The sequence below is a fragment of the Colossoma macropomum genome, unplaced genomic scaffold, assembly GCF_904425465.1.
Source record: "Colossoma macropomum unplaced genomic scaffold, Colossoma_macropomum, whole genome shotgun sequence".
NCBI classification, from domain to species: domain Eukaryota; kingdom Metazoa; phylum Chordata; class Actinopteri; order Characiformes; family Serrasalmidae; genus Colossoma; species Colossoma macropomum.
The window spans coordinates 39,624,349-39,644,828 of record NW_023494802.1 but is presented as its reverse complement, the minus strand read 5'-3'; the positions used below and the strand labels follow the sequence as shown (position 1 = coordinate 39,644,828).

Below are 20,480 nucleotides of genomic sequence, written 5' to 3'. Positions count from 1 at the left end.
TAAAGCAATAAACCCTGGCAGTCAGTGGACACTAGGTGACTTGATAATGGATGCTCAATAATATGCAGAACAAAGTCCTAAGAAAGTGTTTATTGCACAATGTTACAAATAATAATGCAAGTATTTGTGATTTCCACATAAGAGACCTTCAGTTATGTACCAATGTATGATATAATGAATAAAGATGATTGTACAGTGAATAAATAATCTAGAAATCTCTAAAATGGACTTAATTAAACAACGACTTTAATAAAACCCCCTAAAATAAGCGTTTTTCAAATAGTATTTTTGTGTTATCTTTTTTGAATCTAAAACCTATTTCTGGTACATTCAGCCAAACAATTGTATCCTTAATTTCCGGATGTTCACCGTCCATTCTTTTCCTGGTCTCAAAAGACAATGAGCTGTCCGAGGTGTATCCATGTTTTTGCAGAAATTGCCCGCCAACCTCATTTCTTGCTTTCCGTTTGTTTTTATTATCCCATTGTATGTCAAGCCCCAACTCTGTCACGCACACACACACCCACTCGGTGAGTTATTCTTTCTGCTCTCCTGCATTTCTGTGTATGTTATCTCTCCCACACTCCCCCTCCTTCAGTGTGGCCGGCTGTATAATCCAGGCTTCAGGCTTCTTTACACTGGCCAGTTCTAATAGGATTGAGATGGCCAATCGCAAGCAATGAACCGGCCATCGCTGTATTTCTACTGGCCAGGGCGGAGAAGTGGGTGGAAAATATCCATGCTCGGTGGGTGGGGCTTGTAGAGGATGCCTGGAAAGAATGATGATCTCTTTAGTCCAATGTTGTGGGTGAGAGAGGGAGGGCGAGAGAGCGGGAAAGGGAAGTCCTAGAGAAAAGTGACAAAACCCATGAGTGCCAATAGGCAGGGTGATAGAAAACATCTGACGGTGTTGGATTGGTGAACTTTAACCTTTCAGCCTGCCGATTTTTGCATCTATCCCCCACCCTCTATTCCTGTGTGAGTGCGGGCGGGTGAGCATCTCTGGGCCTGGGTCCTGCTGGATGGGGATTTGTTAGACTGGCTGGTGCAGGTCAAGGAGTGGCCATGGCGGTGGCATTGGATGCAGTATGGGTGCGGGTGAAGGGGGTTTGCAAACAGAACGGTCTGCTGATACTCTCAGTGCTGGCTGTCATCATCGGGTGCCTGCTGGGGTTCTTTCTGCGCACCAAGCAGCTCTCTGAGCAGGTAAGTGCTACTGTGAAGTAGCCTCAGCCCTAAAACAACCCTCCTAGTCCCTACACAGTCCTATTCTCTAATCCAGGCCTACTGACCATCCACAAGATAGCTCTATTAAGCTATCTCCAAATCAACACTTCTGACCATACTCAACGTTCTAACCCTTCTGACCAACTCCAATACACCTCCATTCACCATCTCTAAACAAATACCAATCCCAAAAATATCCCCCTTCACCACCTCCAAACCTACCCTTCTTACTAACCCAAACTCACCATCTCTAAACCAACTCTGCTGACCAACCACCACATACCTCCACTCACCAACTCCAAACCAACCCAAACACACCTCAACTCACCATCTCCAAACCAATCCTTCTGACCATCTCCAACATACCTTTGATGGCCGTCTCCAGTCCACCCCTACTGACCTTAATTCAACCTTACCCATCCTCTCTGACTTAAACTAAACCTCAACACAACCTTACTCTCTATCCAAAACCCTACGCCAGAGGACTTCTTCCCTGGATCTTGAATCCAGGTTCCAGTCCTGAAATTTCTAATCAGATTGATTGGCCTCGTACATGCTAATGATTACAAAATCCAGGCCTACTGACACTGCCTAGCCCCAAATTAGCTCTACTCCCCATTCCTAACCTGGCCTTGCTCATCTTACCTATCCTCCACCATTTCGAATCCAGCTGTAATCATCATTCAGAACCCAACCAAACTTATCATCCTCAACTCACCGTACCTAACACAGGCCTACTCACTACCCTTTTTACAACCCTATTTACCATGCCCACTATAGTTTTACTCACTTTTCTTATTATTAAACACATTCACCATTCTTAGCCTGTCCCAACTCACCATTCCTAATACATTCCTACTCTCCATCCCACTCAGCTTTACCCATCATGCTCCAAACCCAAATCACCATGCTCACACAATCTTACCCAACATACTCAACCCAACTCAGCTCATAATCCCCACTCAGTTTGCCCAACATACTCAACCCAACTCAATTTACCCTCCCCACTCAGCCTTACTCACATACTCAACCCAACCCAATTTACAATCCCCACTCAGTCTTACCCAACATACTCAACCCAACCCAATTCACAACCCCCACTCAGTCTTACCCAATATACTCAACCAAACACAATTCACAATCCCCACTCAGTCTTACCCAACATATTCGACCCGACCCAATTCACAATCCCTGCTCGGTTTGCCCAACATACTCAACCCAACTCAATTTACCCTCCCCACTCAGTCTTACTCAACATACTCAACCCAACTCAACTCACAATTCCCACTTGGTCTTACCCAACATACTCAAGCCAACCCAATTTATTATCCCCAGTATTTCTGTTCAACTCATTCCCAAACAAAAAATATAGTTCTCATGCTGAGCACTGCCCTACTCACTATGTCTCCTCATCCCATTATCAAACACAGCTCAATTCAACATCCCCATCCCCAGCTGCCAGAACAGTTGGATTACTGACATACTTGCTACAACTGCAGCTACGAGCAGCCACTGTGCTTCAACTGCTGCTTTCTTACCTCACAACTTTCCTGCTCCTTGTCCTCTAAATTCTACCTCCTAACTGATACCCCAACCACTATTCTTACATTCTAACCCCTAACATCTAACCACCATTCCCCCTACACTGTCTGTACCTTTGCATGTCTTAATTATGATCTGTATTCTGCTATTTCTCTCTAAAACACTATTGATGTTTGTGATATATTGTTGATATTATCATATCATCTATCTATTTTTTCACTCACACTGTTTCAATACTACTGTTAAATATTGTTTTGTGTGAACATCAACTGGAATGGTCTAAAATTAGTTGGAATCAAATCTTGGTACATAAACTGACATTAATAGTTAGGAACATTTTTGCATTTTCTGGTAAAATTGCTATTTTGGAAGTTCATACATTTTTTTATTGGACTGCGTTAAATCTAACTTCAGCCTGGAGGATTTAAATTAAATCCACATACCACTTACACTCAAGGTCAACTCCACATGGAAGCATAGAATATTCCCACAAGCACAAAAACAGCCGCTTATCTAAAGATCATCTGAGCTGGCATATTGGCTCCTAAAAGCATATTGACTCTTTTAATTGAACCTTTCTTTTTTTATCTATTTGTGAAACCTTGCGATTTGAAAAGGAAAGCTGGGCGTTCAAAGCAAAGCTTGTCCAGAAAAGGGCTAATTCTGTCCATGTGGACCCTCTGAACCAGCGCAATCAACAAACTGTGCTGTTTCTTTTGTTCAGCTGTTAAACTGACGCTCACCAAAACCTTATTCTTTTTGGAATTTGTCTAAAAATAAAAGCACCACATGCCATTTGCAGTGGTGCTCAGGGATTACTGTCCAATCATACAAATGCTCTTAGTAATTGTATATTAAGCAAGAGAGCTGCTTAGCCTCAGTGCAGGTTAAAGCCCACGGGAGATGCTGTCTGTCATTTCAACGAGATTGAAACAGGCTCTTAAATTTGGAGTCCATTTTTCTGAAAGATATTTAAGAGATGGCAGAGCATTGTGAGTGACCGCAACATATAGGAGATTTAGTTTGCAATATTAAATTGTAAACACCTCATCTTCACAGCTGTGATACAGAGCAAATGTTGCCAATGGCAGTATCTTCCAGTATTTGTTCCAGTTAACATGCTTTAGATAGGTATAGGATTTTTTTTATTTTTTTTTTTACCTAGTCTAGAGATGGCCTGTGGATAATTGGCAAGTGCAGATTTCTAGCCTTTGTCCTATTTATGGAACCTCTTAACATACCTCATCTGTCCCTCCTATTTACATGTTAAACATGATTACTTCAAATTAATGCCTTTCATAAAACGTTTACAAGGCCAAATCATGTGCAAGGGTCCCACAGGTCAGGCTTGACATCATAACAGGCTTACAAAGAACATGCATCACCATGGATACAGGGACATTACTTTGAGAAAAAAAATGACACATGAGTTGTAACAGAACCTCAGAGAACCTTGGCCAACCAGTTTAGGACAGATTTATCATAGAAGCAAAACTAAAAAATTAAGCAACCCAAGGGAATTAGGCCTTATGTTCACACTGCTGCTCCACTTTATGGATGGGCTAGCAGCCTTGTCTCAACATTGCCAATCTGGAAACTTGCATGAACTTGTATTTGTATGAAAAGCTAAGGTTAAGGTTAATAATTATACAAGCAGCTATATTTTTTTGCAATAACATTTGCTCAAAATCCCAATAAATCACTCTCACTTCATATAGTTCTTATCAATTCTCCAACAGATTGTGTTAGATGCTGTCAGGTGCCACCACCGGGTCCAGATTCTTGTATAAAGATAATTTGGGACAAGATTTTAAGAACCAATGGAACTACATTCTTAAATATCAAGGTTCCTAAATGTTTCTCAGCCTGGGTTAGTCCCAAGGGGCCACACATGAACGCCTGGGCACAACCATATTGGCCTAAATGTGTGAGGAGCAGGGATTTATTAGGGTGGGACGCGAAACTAAACTAAGTGTGATTTTTTTAAACCAATTGTGAAGGTGGAGCTCAAAGCAGGGGATGATGGTGCTCATCATCATCATCATTGGGACAGCAAGCCAGTCAGTAGAATAAATAAGTAAAAAATTCCCTCAAAAACCTCCAATTAAACATGCAGATGTGTGACACAATGACAGAGATCACAATACATATCGCTGTTGTCGGACGAAAACTTTAATTCTAATTTCCAAAATGGTAACTTTACAGTCGAAGGAAAAAACATACTTTACTTTTAATGTAAGTCAGTGGAACCAGACTTATTTTCAAGTAATTTTGGGTTGTTTGTTTTGGTCCATTCATCATGAAATTTACACACAATATAAAGAACAACAGGTATTTTTCACCTTGTTTCAAGTCAAAAACTGAAAAACAACAAAAATGGAGATAGGTTTTCTTCCGACAACAGCGATATGTTAAAAATAAGCATTATCTCTTGCAAAGGAAAAACAGTTCCCTTAGTTATTGATAGCGTTTGCTAGCTTGTTTCGCTTATGTTATCGATAGTTCTCTGGACAGTAAAACGGGCAGGATTTAGAGGAGGTGTACCCTTCTTAGAGCAGATTTTGCTGCAGACTAGGCCTGGGCATGCAGTTCCAGTAAAAGCATCCTGAAAAGGTTCTTTAGGGAACCAAAGGTGGTTCTTCTATTGCACTCAACTTTGGTCCTTCCTTGCATGTTTTAGTGCTTTTCCCTTCTTTAACACCCACTTCAACTCAGTAAAGGGTTGGTGGTAATGAGCTGATTAGTTGGAACAGATGTGTTCGGAACAGGCAGAACACTAAAATGTGTAGAGCAGCGGGCCTCCAGGACCAAGACTGGGAATCACTGTTCTATGGCATCATGTATAAGAACCCTATTTAACTGAATGTACAGTATTTGATGGAGGTGGATTTATGTTGGGTCAAAACAACTGCATGAAAACATTTTTAGCTTATAAAATACTGATTGTGATTTTTGTTGTGCATCACAACAGCAGTGACTTCATAGATGCTGACATATGATTTTTATGTGAAACAACATTTTTTTTTTTGTTTGAATTGTAAAAACGCATTAGAATTATTGTCCTATTTGTTGTTTTTTAATGCATAATTTGAATTTTATTTTGTCAGTGGTGATACAGAAATATAAACTGGCATTTAAAAAAATACTTACAAGCAAAAACAAAAACAATAATGTAGATCTTGTATGGATATCTCAAAGAAAGAAAGACTAACTCTGGGAAGTTCATGGTTAGTTTTATATTTTTGCAAAAATTGACAGCTTCGTGTGTTGTGAAAAGATTGTGTCAGTGGTGTTATTCCTAAGCATTAAATAATATTAAAACTGAAATAAAATTACAACATGTAAAGCTGTATTTGTAATGTTTTATGTACAATGTGATGAATCACGTAAGTGGCAGTGGACATAACTGGCAGTGGACCACCATTTTGGAAAAGCTCAGATTTTAGTAATTTTGTCAGTGGTGTTACGGTCAATGGTGTTACTGATGATATATATTGCAGATTATGTTTTACACTTGAATTACATATCAACATTTATTTTTCAAGTAATATGAGCTCAATATGGAATGATTACAGTGCTGCTGCATTACATAAGGAAACAGCCATGCCTGTGGGGTCCACCAGGGTTTAGACCGGTGGACAGGGACACGCTGGACAGAGTTTATTTTTTATACACTTTCATTCAGAAATTATATACAGGGATAATAAAGAGATCAAAGATAGAGAGCCTGCAAAAAGGCTGAATGCAATGATTTGCAAATCTCATAGACCCATATTTCATTAGATATAGATAACAGAACATAAAACACATATCAGATGTTGAAAGTGAGACATTTTAACACACACACACACACACACACACACACACACACACACACACATCATCCAAACCGCTTATCCTTCTGGGTCACGCTGCCTTCCGCCCGATGACAGCTGGGATAGGCTCCAGCACCCCACCACGACATTTTAACATTTCATGAAAAACATTAACTCATTTAGAACTTGATGGCAGTAACGCATCTCAAAAAAGTTCGGACAGGGCCGTGTCTACCATTGTGTAGCATCCCCTCTTCTTTTATCAACAGTCCCTAAATGAGACCAATTGCTGGAGTGTTGGGAGAGGAATGTTGTCCCATTCTTGTCTGATGTAGGATTCTAGCTGCTCAACAGTCCTGGCCACAAATGCATTAATGGTGCCTTTACAGATGTGCAAGTTACCTATGCCATGTGCACTAATGCTCCCCCTATACCATCATGAATGCTGGCTTTTGAACTGTGTGCTAATAACAAGCTGGGAGGTCTTTAACCTGGAGGATGCAGTGTCCATTGTGCCCACAAAAATTTCAAATTTTGATTTACTGGACCGAAATACACTTTTGCACTTCACCTCAGTCCATCTTAAATGAACTTGGGCCCAGAGAAGTTGGCAGCATTTCTAGATCCTGTTTATATATGGTTTCTTCTTCGCATGATACGGGTTTAACTTGCATTTGTGGATTGCACAGCGAACTGTGTCCACAGACAATGATTTCTGGAAGTGTTCCTGAGCCCATGCAGTGATTTCCAGTACAGAATCGTGGCAGTTTTTGAAGCAGTGCCGCCTGAGGGCCCGAAGATCGCGAGCACCCAATACTGACCGTCGACCTTGTCTCTTGTGTACAGGGATTTCTCCAGCTTCTCTGAATCTTTTGATGATATTATGTACGGTAGATGGTGTGATATCCAAAAGTCTTCGCAATTTTACACTGAGGAACATTTTTCTCAAATTGTTCCACATTTTTTAAATGCAGTTTTTCACAGATTGGTGAACCTCTGCCCATCTTTGCTTCTGAGAGACTCTGCCTCTCTAAAATGTTCTTTTTATTTCCAGTCATGTGAGTCAGTTGCAAACTGCTCCTCCAGCTGTTTTTTATTAGTACCACTTACTTTACCAGCCTTTTGTTGCCCCTGTGCCAACTTTTTTGAGATGCGTTGCTGCCATCAAGCTCTAAATGAGTTAATGTTTTTCATGACATGGTAAAATGTCAAAATCTGATATGTCTTCTGTGTTCTATTGTGAATAAAATATGGATCCATGAGATTTGCAAATCATTGCATTCTGTTTTTATTTACATTTATTTACATTTTACACAACATCACAACTTTTTTGGAATTGGGGTTGTACAACGTAGAGTGGAGATGTGGAGTGAACATTGAAAGAAAAGTGAGTAGACCATTATTACTGGTTTTGAGCAAGAAAATGAAGGTGGTTAAAAAGGAAACAGTCAATAAAGAGAGGTTGTAAAGAAAGAGAGAGGCAATATAGCAACCAACAGAGCAACCTTACTTGTGGTGCAATACAGCAAGACAGGCTTTCGTGGCACTCACAGCTTTGAAAAAATCCATTACCAAAAGAATGCCTAAGACAAGATCTGCATCTTTGTTTGCCAGAAGGTTTTGCAGGCTAGTTGTTTATTTCTCTCTGTGAAGAATTCTTGAATTGAAGTGCTTCTCATGATGTTAGTGCTATAAACAGAAATAAGCTATTAGATGACAGGTTTGTTAGCTTGTTTACCTGAAGCGCAGAAACCTTCACCCTGAAGAGTCCTTAGAGGTAGTAGGCCTTGAGAAGTGTCTTTAATTTGCAAAATACACCTTTGAAATCCTTAGGGACCATTTTACACCACACAGCTATAATATTTCACTGAAAAGGCCTAAAAGGTAAAACGAAGTGAACACACTGTTTAGGAGAAGAACCATTGCAAGTATAAGAAAGTTTTGAGGTTTGAAGTAAGCTTTCAGTAAATACTGCAAAACTCCATCAGGTTAATTGGTCACCTTAATCAGTTTGGTCAGTTTTACTGCCAAATGCTCCTTGGGAATAATAGAAACAGATAAAAAAAAACAATAATTGTTGTCTTCATAAATGATGATGGAGAAAACATTGTTTCTTTTTAGCCATTTACGTCAAATTTAGGCTTTACTTCAATAAACTTGTATAGTACTTTGCATTTCAATACAGATCTTGGTTTCAGTCATAGTTTCCCCGGTCACCTTTTTTCTTTCTTCTCCTTGTTTTTGTCCCCTTCATTGCGTCTCAGATCGAATCTTTCCACTGTGTACTAGTCACTTCTAGCTCAAGTAACATATTCACACTGTAAAATAAGGTGGAATGTAATCCACTGTTAAAACACAGATGATGTACTATTTCGATAACTGCAGCTGTACTGTAGGGAAATACACAGCAGAGATGTTCTCCTCATGAATGTACATTCCAATTCAAGTTTCTATGGTGTGAGTCCGAGTTGAATGTTGACTCTCCAGGGTTTGAGTGTGAGCAGAGTCTTCAGTCTCTGAGGTGCAGGTCCAAGTCGAGTGTCCAGTCCATGGAGTGAGAGCCTGGGTCGAATCTCTGGAGTTCAGGTCTCAGCTGAGTCTCTTGGGTTCGAGTGCAAATAGTGTCTTAGGTCTCTGAGGTGCAAGTGGGATTCTAGTATAAGTAGAGTTTTATTCTTAATGATTGAGGTTGAGTACCGCTGAGTCTTGAGTCTCTGCAGTGTGAATCCATGAGTTGCTGAGGTCCAAGGTTGAGTCCAAGTTTAATCTTAAGTCTCTGAGACAAGAGTCTCAGCTGAGTCTTGAGTCTCTGAGGTGTGAGTCTGCAGTTTTCTGAGGTCCATGGTTGAGTCCCAGCTGAGTCTTGAGTCTCTGCAAGATGGGTGTGTTTCTTATGTGGGAGTCTGAGTCAAGTCTCAAGTCGCTGGGGTGCGAGTCCATGAGTCTCTGAGTCCAAGTTTATTGTTAAAGTCCCTGAGATGAGTGTCCCAGGTGAATCTTGAGTCTCTGGAGTGAAAGTTCATGGGTGTCTTATGTGGAGTCCAGGTAGAGTCTCAAGTCTCTGGGGTTTGAGTCCAAGTTGAATTGATGTTGGTTCTGTTGATTCTGTCATCTCAAGTTTTGAAGCTTTGCTTTTTTGGGTCATGAACTGAGTTTCTGTAAAGCTACACTGTGACAGTTGAATGGAACTGAACTGAGCAGGTGATCCTCAGTGCCAAAATCAAGCCAAAGTCCTGAGGTTTGTCTTAAGAAGCACGCTTAAATTAGACAGGCTTCCTTGCTAAGTTTCAGCTTCACAAAACCTGACAAATGCAGCTATGCTTAACTCATTTTATGATGGCGGATGACAACTTTATCAACTCAGATTTACATGCTCAAGCTATGATTAGTCTTCATGCACTTCATGCAGCACAAGTTACCATGGTGCAAACAGTTACCCGTGATTCTTTCTTGTGAAACAGGATATCCAGGGTTAGATCAAGCTTGAAGTTTAAGCCTAAAGCAAGAAATCCTGAGACAGATGGCAGGTTACACGAACACCCAGCATGGTGTTTTTGTAACCCACCTTCATAAGGAGCAGAGAGTGAGTTTAGATTGTTCCATGAAATTAGTTTCCTGTAAAAAGCTTCCAGAGAATCTGCCCCTCAGAACAGGTTGATGATCTGACTGATTTGTGCAGTTTGGCTTCATGAAGAACATTGCTCTTGTTCTTCTGACTTGTTATTCTTCTTTGCTTCATTTTGAAAATAATTTATTTCACTTATACAACAATTAAACTGCTTTCCACAACCTAAAATACATACAGTTCAAATGTTTGAGACAACATTCACAATCTGTGATTACATTTAGTTTTTAATTCAAAACAAAGAAAACTGAAACAAAGAAGAATTATTCCAGAATTGACTGTCAATGTTCAAATAAGCACATTTGTGATATTGACAACATTATTGTCTTTGTATAAAAAGGGGAGCTTTTTTTTATCTTGTCTCTTCCAGTGAAGCTTGTGTTCAGTCAACTCTCAGGTGCTTTAGATCTGCTTATCAGAGACAACTTGTAGTTTGAAGTTTTAACTCCATGCCAGAAATTCTGAAATTCATCTGAATATTTTAAAGATTCCACTTTTCACTCAAAATTTGCTGATAATACAATTTGAAATTTCCAAAAATGTTAAATTAGAAATCAATGCAAGATTATGGAAGCCCTTTCCAGCTTAGGGGACAAAAACTGACATATGTTTTTTTTCTTCTTCTCTGTTTCTGGCAGCAATGTCAAAATAGTGATCTCTTGTTTCATAATATTGACTTGATACCTCAAAATAGTTGCTTTTTTCCTCAGAATTTTGAGATACTTCATTTAAATAATGTGCTATTACATTTCAAGAAAGTAAGTAATTATTTAGGGATAATAAGTGAGATAATCAGTAAAACAAGCTAAACAAAAATACCAGTAAATAACTTATAAGTTGAGATAATAAGTTGTTTTTAATGACGTAGTAAGTCATTGTTTCACACTAATTAAATGATAATTAAATACTAAATATTAAATACACCAAATAAATTATTATTTTGACATAGTAAGCCAGAACTTTTCAGAAAATCAGTCATTTGAGATTGTAAATCATTAATATCAGATAGTAAGTCATTATTTGGACATATTAAGTCTATAGTTTAAAAAAGAAAATCATTATTTTAACATAGCATGTCAAAGAAAATAAGACGTTATTTCAACAAAGTCAATATTTTGGGAAAATATGTAATTATTTCTTCAAAGTAAGCCAACAGAGACAATAAGTCATTATTTTGAGATACCAAGTCAAAATTTTGACATTCTGCTGCAAGAAAAAAAAGTATTTTTATCCTTTACTTTGGTGCAATGGGCTTGTGTGAAAAACAGACATAGTTTCAGTGGCCTTAGACTTTTGGACCTGTATTTTGGGTTGAACCAACAAAATATATTTATATTTACTGTATTTTTACCACAGTCAGTTAGCGGCTGCCTGCAGTAGATCCAGAAATATCTCTTATGTCATCCTCCTGTGCTTTATATTCACAACACAAACACTTTAATCTGTATGCATGTCTGCTTCTAATTACTGCTATTACATTATGAAAGCTTATCCAGTCTAATCTAATCATGCAGTCTAAGACACACTCTTCACAGCTGTACACTAATGCATCTGTTTTCAACGGCCCTTTGTTTTCTGTCAGTGTCCATTCAGAAAATATTGGCATTCATTCTTTGCTAATACCAAGGATGTTCATTCACCAGCTATTCAAACATATCCTTACATAACAGACCCCAAAATCAATGAAAAATCCATGGAATCTGCCTTGAGCTGACATCTTCATAAAACTGGAACATGATCAACAAATCATCTTTAATTTTGCCTATTTTTGTGAACTGGACGAGGTCACTGAAAACCTCAGTCTTAATTAAAAGAAAGTTTGGCCGCTGTCCATCATTCTAATGATGGCAGCGAATACAGGAAAGAAAAAAGGGGGTGAAGGTATGAAGGGATGAAATTAATTTCTGGAAGATGAGTGCACAAGTATGCCGTGTTCCAGACTTTACCAGAAATACCTGAGTGGTCTTTTCTTTTCCTGGAGTTAATCATCCTATTCTCTCCATGAATAGGGACAATGATCTGTGAGTGACAGCTCTTCTCTTCAGCCAGCAGAGAATTAGTGCGTTAATTAGCACATTTGTTCCACTAGGTGGCGGCGTGCCTGGAGGTCTTGCAGGACAGACGAGGCAGAAGATGTTGACCCACTCTTTACATGCTGATTGCTAAACGTTTTGTAGCCTGGTTGGGTTTGAAAGCAATAGATAAATACAATGGAAATGTGAATGTGAATGAGAACCAAAGAGAAACAATCTGTGGAATCAAAACAAAACAATACACCTGATGTACATGAAAGGCACTTTACAATAAGAATCACTCATACAAGCACAAGCTTTCATTCAGTACCTGCTAGCTGTTTCAGGTTCATGGTAAACCAAGAGGGGTTGGTGCCTCATACTGTAGCATCTCAAGTAGTTTTAAAACTTTCTTTGAAGGCTACTGGATGTGAAAGCTGGACCACAAACAAGCAAGACAGGACAAATGTAGATGCCTTTCAACTTTGGAGTTGGTGGAGACTTTTGAGAGATGCTTGGATGACAAAAGAAACAAAGAAATGGGTCCTACAGCAAACCAGGCCTCACCTCTCATTTATTCATTGGAAAAGACCATTATGGAATGGTCCATTATGGCATGAAAGAGGTGAAGGTACAAGAGGAAGAAGATGACCAGCTACAAGACGGATGGATACAATCAGAGGAATCATCAACCAGCCATTCAGAAGCCTGAAGACCTAAACAGAAGACATGATATTCTGGATAAACACTATTCACATGGTCACCAGGAGTTGGAAATGACTTATCAGCACTTATTAATACCAATAATGAAAGCTATGTTCACAATACATTATAAATATGCTTATAATTCTTTATAACTTGGTAATAATGCTATGGTAAGCCTATTTGTAAGCTCTAATAATGCGTCATAAGTCTGTAATAAATGCTTATTAAATCTTAATTAAATCTTTGGTGACTTACAAACATAAAGTAACACAAATGACGCTATTGATTAATCCCTTAAATGGATAATGATTGGTGTTTTCAAACATTTTGGTATTATCTATGGGCCCAAGGGGCCAGTTTCATACAAACTGGGTCAAAACCATGGATGCTGAGGGCCATCAATAACAAAAAAAATTCTAAAATAGATTCTTTTTGCTGTAAAACACAACATTTCAATTGTTTTATTTGTCATATTATGTTGATAGAATGTGAAGAGGCAACAGGTTTTTGGAATTGCGTAAAAAACTGAAAAATGAAGTTCTGAAGTTCTGAAATGACAGTCATGATGTGGACCTGTTTAAATACTTTTTTAACATTTCCTCATCAACTTCCACTCATCACTTAGAAGTGAATCACACCTGGACAGAGGACAAAGGATTGTGAGAATGCACAACTAGGTTAGGGATCCAGCCTGGTGATGGGGAGGTTGCCGGTTCGATCCCCTGAGCTGACAGTATGTGACTGAAGTGCCCTTGAGCAAGGCACCTAATCCCCCAACTGCTCCCCAGGCGCTGTGGATAGGGCTGCCCACTGCTCTGGGCAAGTGCGCTCACTGCCCCCTAGTGTGTATATTCACTAATGTGTATGTGGGTGTTTCACTGCATGGATTGCTTAAAATGCGGATGTAAAATTTCCCTGTTGTGGGACTAATAAGGGTCACTTAACAACCATGCAAACTGAGAAGTTTGAACATTATTTGTAAATAATGATGTATTGACTTCAGGTGTGTTCTAGTTGCCCAAATAGTTCCCTGCAAATTGGACTGCATAGGGTATTCAGACATTTTATCTGGTGATTCCAAGCCATAGGGAGTGAAAATGTTCCATTGGAAGGGAGCTTCAAACTGCACTGGGTGCCCTGAACAAGAGCTTTTCAGTTTGCTGGTAGTAGAATTAAAGTTTACCCATCAGTCATTGCATGTCTCCTGAAGATGCGTGTTGATTATGATGCCGAAGGACATACCGAATGATGGTGTTTGCCAACTGCACTTCTCTTAACCCACATCCCGTGCTCAAGTGTCCAGGGAATATAACTGTATTGCTTATGGACACTGTGGAATAGAAATCTTTTTGTCATTAGCCATGTAGCCTTTAGCCTGCTAACTAGCCAGCTGTTATGTATAACAGAAGGAATAAGTTGTATTAAAATTGTGATTCTGAAATATTAAGCGTTTCAAATTAGTTTACTGCTATGGTTCTGTCGGCATTACTTCCTCACCCCTCTGAAGGCTCAGCTAATAAACTTCACTTGAGTTAAGTAATGGAATGGCCCCTGAAGATTGCACCAGGGACTCCCTTGAGGGGAAGTGGACAAGGGCATGTCAAAACTGGTGCTGAAAGTGGTGTTATGATTTCTTACACAGAGCTCAAAGCCCCACATAGAGGCCTTCCGTTACCATTTCTGCCACTATCAACTGGTAAAAATATTACCTAAAGAACCGGCAAACAAAAGTTGCAGTTGTGTAACTGGTACTATATGGGAAAGTGGACTGTGTTTGCAGTTTCCCTTTCCGATTTCCGATATGCTAATAAACGGTTGGCTGTGTTCCCTGGCCAACAGCAGAGCATGAAGTGCACGCCTAAGAAGGTCAAACTATTAAAACCAGGCTAAAAAATAGCAGATTAAAGACAAAAACAAAGCATTCAGAGTGGCCACACTTCTTCATTTCCTGTTTGCCACTTCCTCTGTAAGAGTTGGTCAGTGTTTAGAACAGCCTGCCTGCTTCGGTCCAGTTATAGTCTCAAAAACAGCAGCTCCTTGGGTAAGAACACACAAGGACAAGCAAATGAACCTGAATGGTAGAGTGTGAATGACTCTCACTGGCAAACTGCAGGTTTCCACAAACTCAAGTGCTGAAGTAGCTCCACCACAGTGCTCTTCACTCAGAATGAACTCTGTTCAAGGTGATGTGTTTTTATTCAGCAGAGTGCAGAACAAATAATTCAGCACACAATTTCCCTGTCATTCCAAATTAGCTGATTAGCCAAGACATCTGAAGTTTGCCTCTTTGGAACTGCATGCTAACATGCTAATGTGGCTAATACTAATAGAAGCTTATACTTGCTAATTTTCATTAGCTGCTGGCACCAGCCGGCAGTGGAGCAGGTTCTGTGACACATTTACAGCATGGCAATGATTTCACTTATATTATAAACGCAAACCAAAACTTTAGCTACATGCGCTAATTAGCGAGCCTACCATTAGCAGTTTAAGGAACACCAGCTTCGTATGAGTAGCAAACTTTAAAGCTAGCTGGCTAGCTATGTCAGCGATCTGCCAAACAGCATCATTCTTTTAGTTTCATGGCCATTTTTGAAGCAGCACTTCGGAAAACATCCACCTTTCACTTTGCAATCAAAAATGCGACTCCTAGCTGACTTGTATCTTAGCATCGTGGTTATGCTGTGATGTTTTGATTTCCATTTTCTGGCATAGCCAGCTAGTCTGTGATCTGGAAAGAGCCACGTAAGGTTTCTGACATGATGTGCCAGCTAACGTTAGCTGTTTGTACCAAGCTGATCTTGTAATAATTATTTCATTGACAGTTTATTGCCTCATTAACTTTCTAAAGATGAGTACCAAATTAGCTGGTGATGCGGAAAAGCTGCTTTATGTTAGCCAGGTAATCCAGTTTGGGAGAATAGCTACTTTTAGCAGTAGCTTCTAGCCAGCGTAGCTAGCTTAATATAAATGGTGTCCATCAAATTCATGCTACATATAAAAGGTCCTTCTTGCTTTTGAAAACAGAAATATTACAGAAATCGCTGGCTGCTTGATGTGAGTCAGTTGCAGCGAAACTGCAGTAAAAACAATGCTATATCACACACATACAGCATCTTAGCTCTGTTTAAAGTTAAATCAATGCTTCCATCAACTTCTTATTCTCGCTGTTTGTCACGACAGTGCAGGAAAACTAAAATATAGTTGTTGTAGCTCAGTGTTTGAGCATTATAGTGCACTACTATAACATTTTGTCATCGCTTCTGCAGTAGTTATGTGGAACGGAAATGAGTTTTACCCTGCTAACACGTAAACCGGAAGTAATCGAGGCCCTTTGTGAAAAGGGTTCATTAGCATTGTGAGTAATGTCTGTGTCTAACCCTGTACAAAATACTGTTATCTATGAAATGGACAGCAGTACAGACCAAACCCAGGTGTGAAGCTTGCTAGTGTTTTTAGCTACGTGACATACTTTTGTCCGTGTTCATAGACAAAAGTATGTCATACAGCGTCAGAAACACTATAAGCAAGTCTACTTAAGATTACTTAACAACTTTTTGAGGAAAATGTGTGACAATTTATGCATTCAGCTCGCATGATGGCTATTAGCTAGCAATACACGTTAGCTACATTAGCTGAACTCCTGAGCAAAACAAAAAACCACCAAACACATCTTGGTTGATAAACTACATTTTGAGAAAAGAGAAAATTGATGCATATTTGATTTTTATTGGGTTTGTAGATGTTAGCATTAGCGGCTAGCATGAAGTCTGAATTTTGTCTGCTTTTATTTCTATTTCTATAGATTTCAGTGTGTCATCCAGTGTCAGAGGCCTCATAAGCAAGTCTGTTTGAGATTAGTTACCAACTTGAGGTGGGTTGAGGGAAGTAATGATTCAGGCATTCAGATAGCGTGATGCTTGTTTGTGGCTATAAGGTAGCATTACTTGTTAGCTACATTAGCCTCGTAGCACCAGTGCAAAATAAAAGCAGCAAACTCCTGAGATGAATGAATTTTTTTGGTCTTGTTTTAAACTGCATGTTGTTTATGTCATTGAATTCGTCTTCGTTACCTCATAAAGTTTAAAGTGACTGATTAATTTTAAGCCTTCATCCATATATCGTATATTGCCCATATATTGTATTTCATTCAGAAGTATTTGCGTGTATGTAGTTTATCGTACTGTATAAGAACACCCCCTCCATTTCCATGAAGAAATGAAAAAGCAACAAACTCAATGCAGCGGGCTCAATTTTCTCTCACAGTTCCCTCGCAAGTTTCGCACTGCAGTTGCAAGAGTAGGGCCCTTTCTGGTGATGTCACCAGGGCAGCCTTGTTAGTACTGTTCCATTTGTGTGACCAATAGGCTACTAAGCAGAAGTCTTCATAGGACAGTCTTACCGAGGACCTGGCCTACCTTGGCTGCAGCCTGGGCTTTGGAATGCAGCTATTGTGTTATAGATGCTGGTATGCTGGTCAGCCAGCATGACCACGCTGGGTGATCAGCTAAACCAGCACCAGACCAGCGAAACCATCTTAGACCAGTGTTGTTAATATTTGACCGCTGAATGCAGTGGGCGGGCCTTACACCCAGAAGAGCAACATCGTTTTAAGGATTATATTCTTATTTGACTGAGGGGGCTGGGGGGGAGGTGAATATATTATTTTGGGACTAGATTTATCTACAAGGTCATGGTAAAATCAGGCAAAGCCTGACCGGTGCTGCTTAGCTGCATCACCATGCTGAGTGAGAAAGCTTTTTCTGCCCTCTTGACTGACCACTCAGCAGGGAATGACAGATTTGGTGTGTTTTTGTGCAACACAAACACACACTGTGTTTTCCTGCTTCTCTGTCAAAAGGCAACAGGTAACACATGGACACACACACAGAGGTGCGTACGCACCCGTAGTGATGATGGTGATGCAGTGCAGGCTAAGCTGTGGCTAATGCTGCTGCAGGCTGGTAAAGCTCTTTAGCCTCCATTATCACACCGCCTCCCCCCATAAACCCCCTCCTCCCCCTCGGTCAGCTTTCAGCACGTTGAACTCTGTATTGGAAAAAGCAAAAATTAAACAAAATTTCCACAGAGAGTCACAAATAAAGCAGAAAGAGAAGAAGGAATCGCCTCCAGCCACACAAACCAAACCAAAATAAACAAAATGGAACCAAACCACAGTAATCCAACCAAACTAAAGTAAAACAAACCAAAGCAAAATAAACAAAAAGCAAATCAAAATAAGTCAAATCGAGTCACTTCAACCCAAACCAATCTAAAGCAAATGTTCACAAAACAAACCAAACCAAAATAAGCAAAGCAAACCAAATAAATCAAACCAAAGCAAAGTCAAATAAACCAAAACAAACAAAAATAAAGCAAACTAAACTTAGCAGAACAAAACAAATAAAAAACACACTGAAACAAATCAAATCAAATATAAACCAAACAAAATGGACCAAAGCAAACAAACAAACAAACAAACAAACAAATAAACCAATAAAACCAAAAAATCGAATTTCATGAAAATCTCTCTCTCTCTCTCTCTCTCTGTCTGTGTGAGGTCATATGTGAGAATGTGTGTGTGTGTGTGTATGTATGTGTGTGTGTGTGTGTGTGTGTGTGTGTGGAGTAAAGCCCAAAACATCCAGTCCCCAGATTACATGAGTGCAAAATTACATTTGAGCCGCTGTGAGATGAGCACGAGAGCAACACACACACACACAAACACACACACACACACACACACACACACTCACACACACACACACACACACACACACATGCACACACAAACTCAGAGCTCAGTGCCATCTCAGCGAGAGCTGCAGTAAACACCACCAAACACACAGTGTGAGTTTAGCAGCGTCTGTCTGCCACCGTCAGACATGCAGTCAGTGTGTGTGGGCCAGCAGTGCTGCAGCTCAGAGAGGGTTTGGATGAAGTATCAGCTTCAACCTAACAAAAGTATTTACACCATAGCGTCAGAGGTTCACTGGCCTTTAAATGATTTACCTTTGAGTCTGTGCTGTAAAGTTACAGATCAGTATTATTCCATGTGATTTTATCAGGTTATAATGACACAACACAAACAGTGTGTTCTTTTATTGTTGTCTTATTTGTACGTTTTTGTTATTTTGGTTTGTTTAGTTAGACTTTTGTTTTATTTGATTTATTTTAGTTTGGCTTGGTTTATTTTGGTTTGATTTACTTAAGTTTGGTTTGGTTTATTTTAGTTTGGTTTGGGTTATTTTGGGTTGATTTACTTAAGTTTGGTTTGCTTTATTTTGGTTTAATATATTTTAGTTTTGTTTACTTTGTTTTAGTTTGGTTTATTTTGGTTTGATTTATTTTAGTTTAGTTATTTTGTTTATTTTTGCTTGGTTTATTTTCCTTTAGTTTGCTTTGATTGCTGTGGTTTGGTTTGTTTTGGTTTGATGTGTGTACAGCACAAATATCCCACAGCATGTATGCAAAAGTTACACTTTAAAATAAGTGGGCAGTTCCTGTGTAGTTGTAATGTAGGTACAGTGAAATTACATGTTGGTAATTGCTTTTGGGGTCACATAATAAAACACATATTTCATGAATTACATAAACATTACTTTTAATTATATGTGCTGGTGCTGTGAGCATACAGTCATATTAGAGCCAGAGGTTTGGTTACCATGTCACAACACAAGCACACTGCAACAGCTAGCTAAATGTTAGGAAAGCTGGTGTTTCCTGTGCAGATGCTCTCACAATGTAGTTACAGTCAGTAACTACAAGTCTTGTTGAGCTCATTCAAACTCAACTCCTCTCACCCTTTCACACATAAGCAGAGTAATAAATGTGTGTTCTGTAATCCATCTGTTACTCTGAACATGTCACCAGTAGTTACACAGTTTTTACATGTGTTTTTTAATGTGTAATTACATAATTATTAGCAACAGTAGAAAGGCCGAGCCTGTTTATCTGTATCTGTGAATTTTAAAAGGCTGAATTCTTTCCTGGACTTTATTAATGAAAATATCTGGTTTGAGAGCCAAGCATCAGCATGTGTGTGTGTGTGTGTGTGTGTGTGTGTGTCTTGTGCTGTGACTAATGAGGCTGCATAGCAGAGCTGTCAGCCTTTAGCTTGTCCCTCTACAGAGCAGGTGGGCTGCAGAGCTACTGCCAAGAATCATTATGAGGCTTTATCTGCAGTACAGAAGGAAGAGAGACCTCATTCATATCACATCTGTACTTCTGCACTCACATCACATCACACTGAGTGCAAAGAAGCATCACCTTACGGTCAGAGAAAAAGAGAGAGAGAGAGAGAGAGAGAGAGAGAGAGAGAGAGAAACACCTACACCTATCTCCTAACTTAATGAATTATATAATGCACACCTACACCTACCCCCAACTTTAAGCACTCACATAACCCACATCTACAGCTACACCAACCTTAAATATTAATAAAGCCTACCCCTGTACTTACCTGCAACCTAAACCCGTTATGACCCAGCCCTAGCCAACAAAGTAACCCACCCCTTCCCTCAGACTCAGCCAGTTATATGACTAACCCCTGAC

At 39.5% G+C, this 20,480-nt stretch overlaps 1 protein-coding gene across 1 annotated transcript in view; it reads left to right on the top strand.

The window, feature by feature from the left end:
- The first annotated feature begins 1,062 nt into the window (after positions 1 to 1,062).
- slc1a7b (solute carrier family 1 member 7b) overlaps positions 1,063 to 20,480 on the top strand; it is a 90,442-nt gene continuing 71,024 nt past the window's right edge. The window contains 1 exon segment of the mRNA XM_036591144.1: positions 1,063 to 1,206. Within this exon segment, the coding sequence (XP_036447037.1) occupies positions 1,066 to 1,206 (141 nt within the window). The 5' untranslated portion in view covers positions 1,063 to 1,065.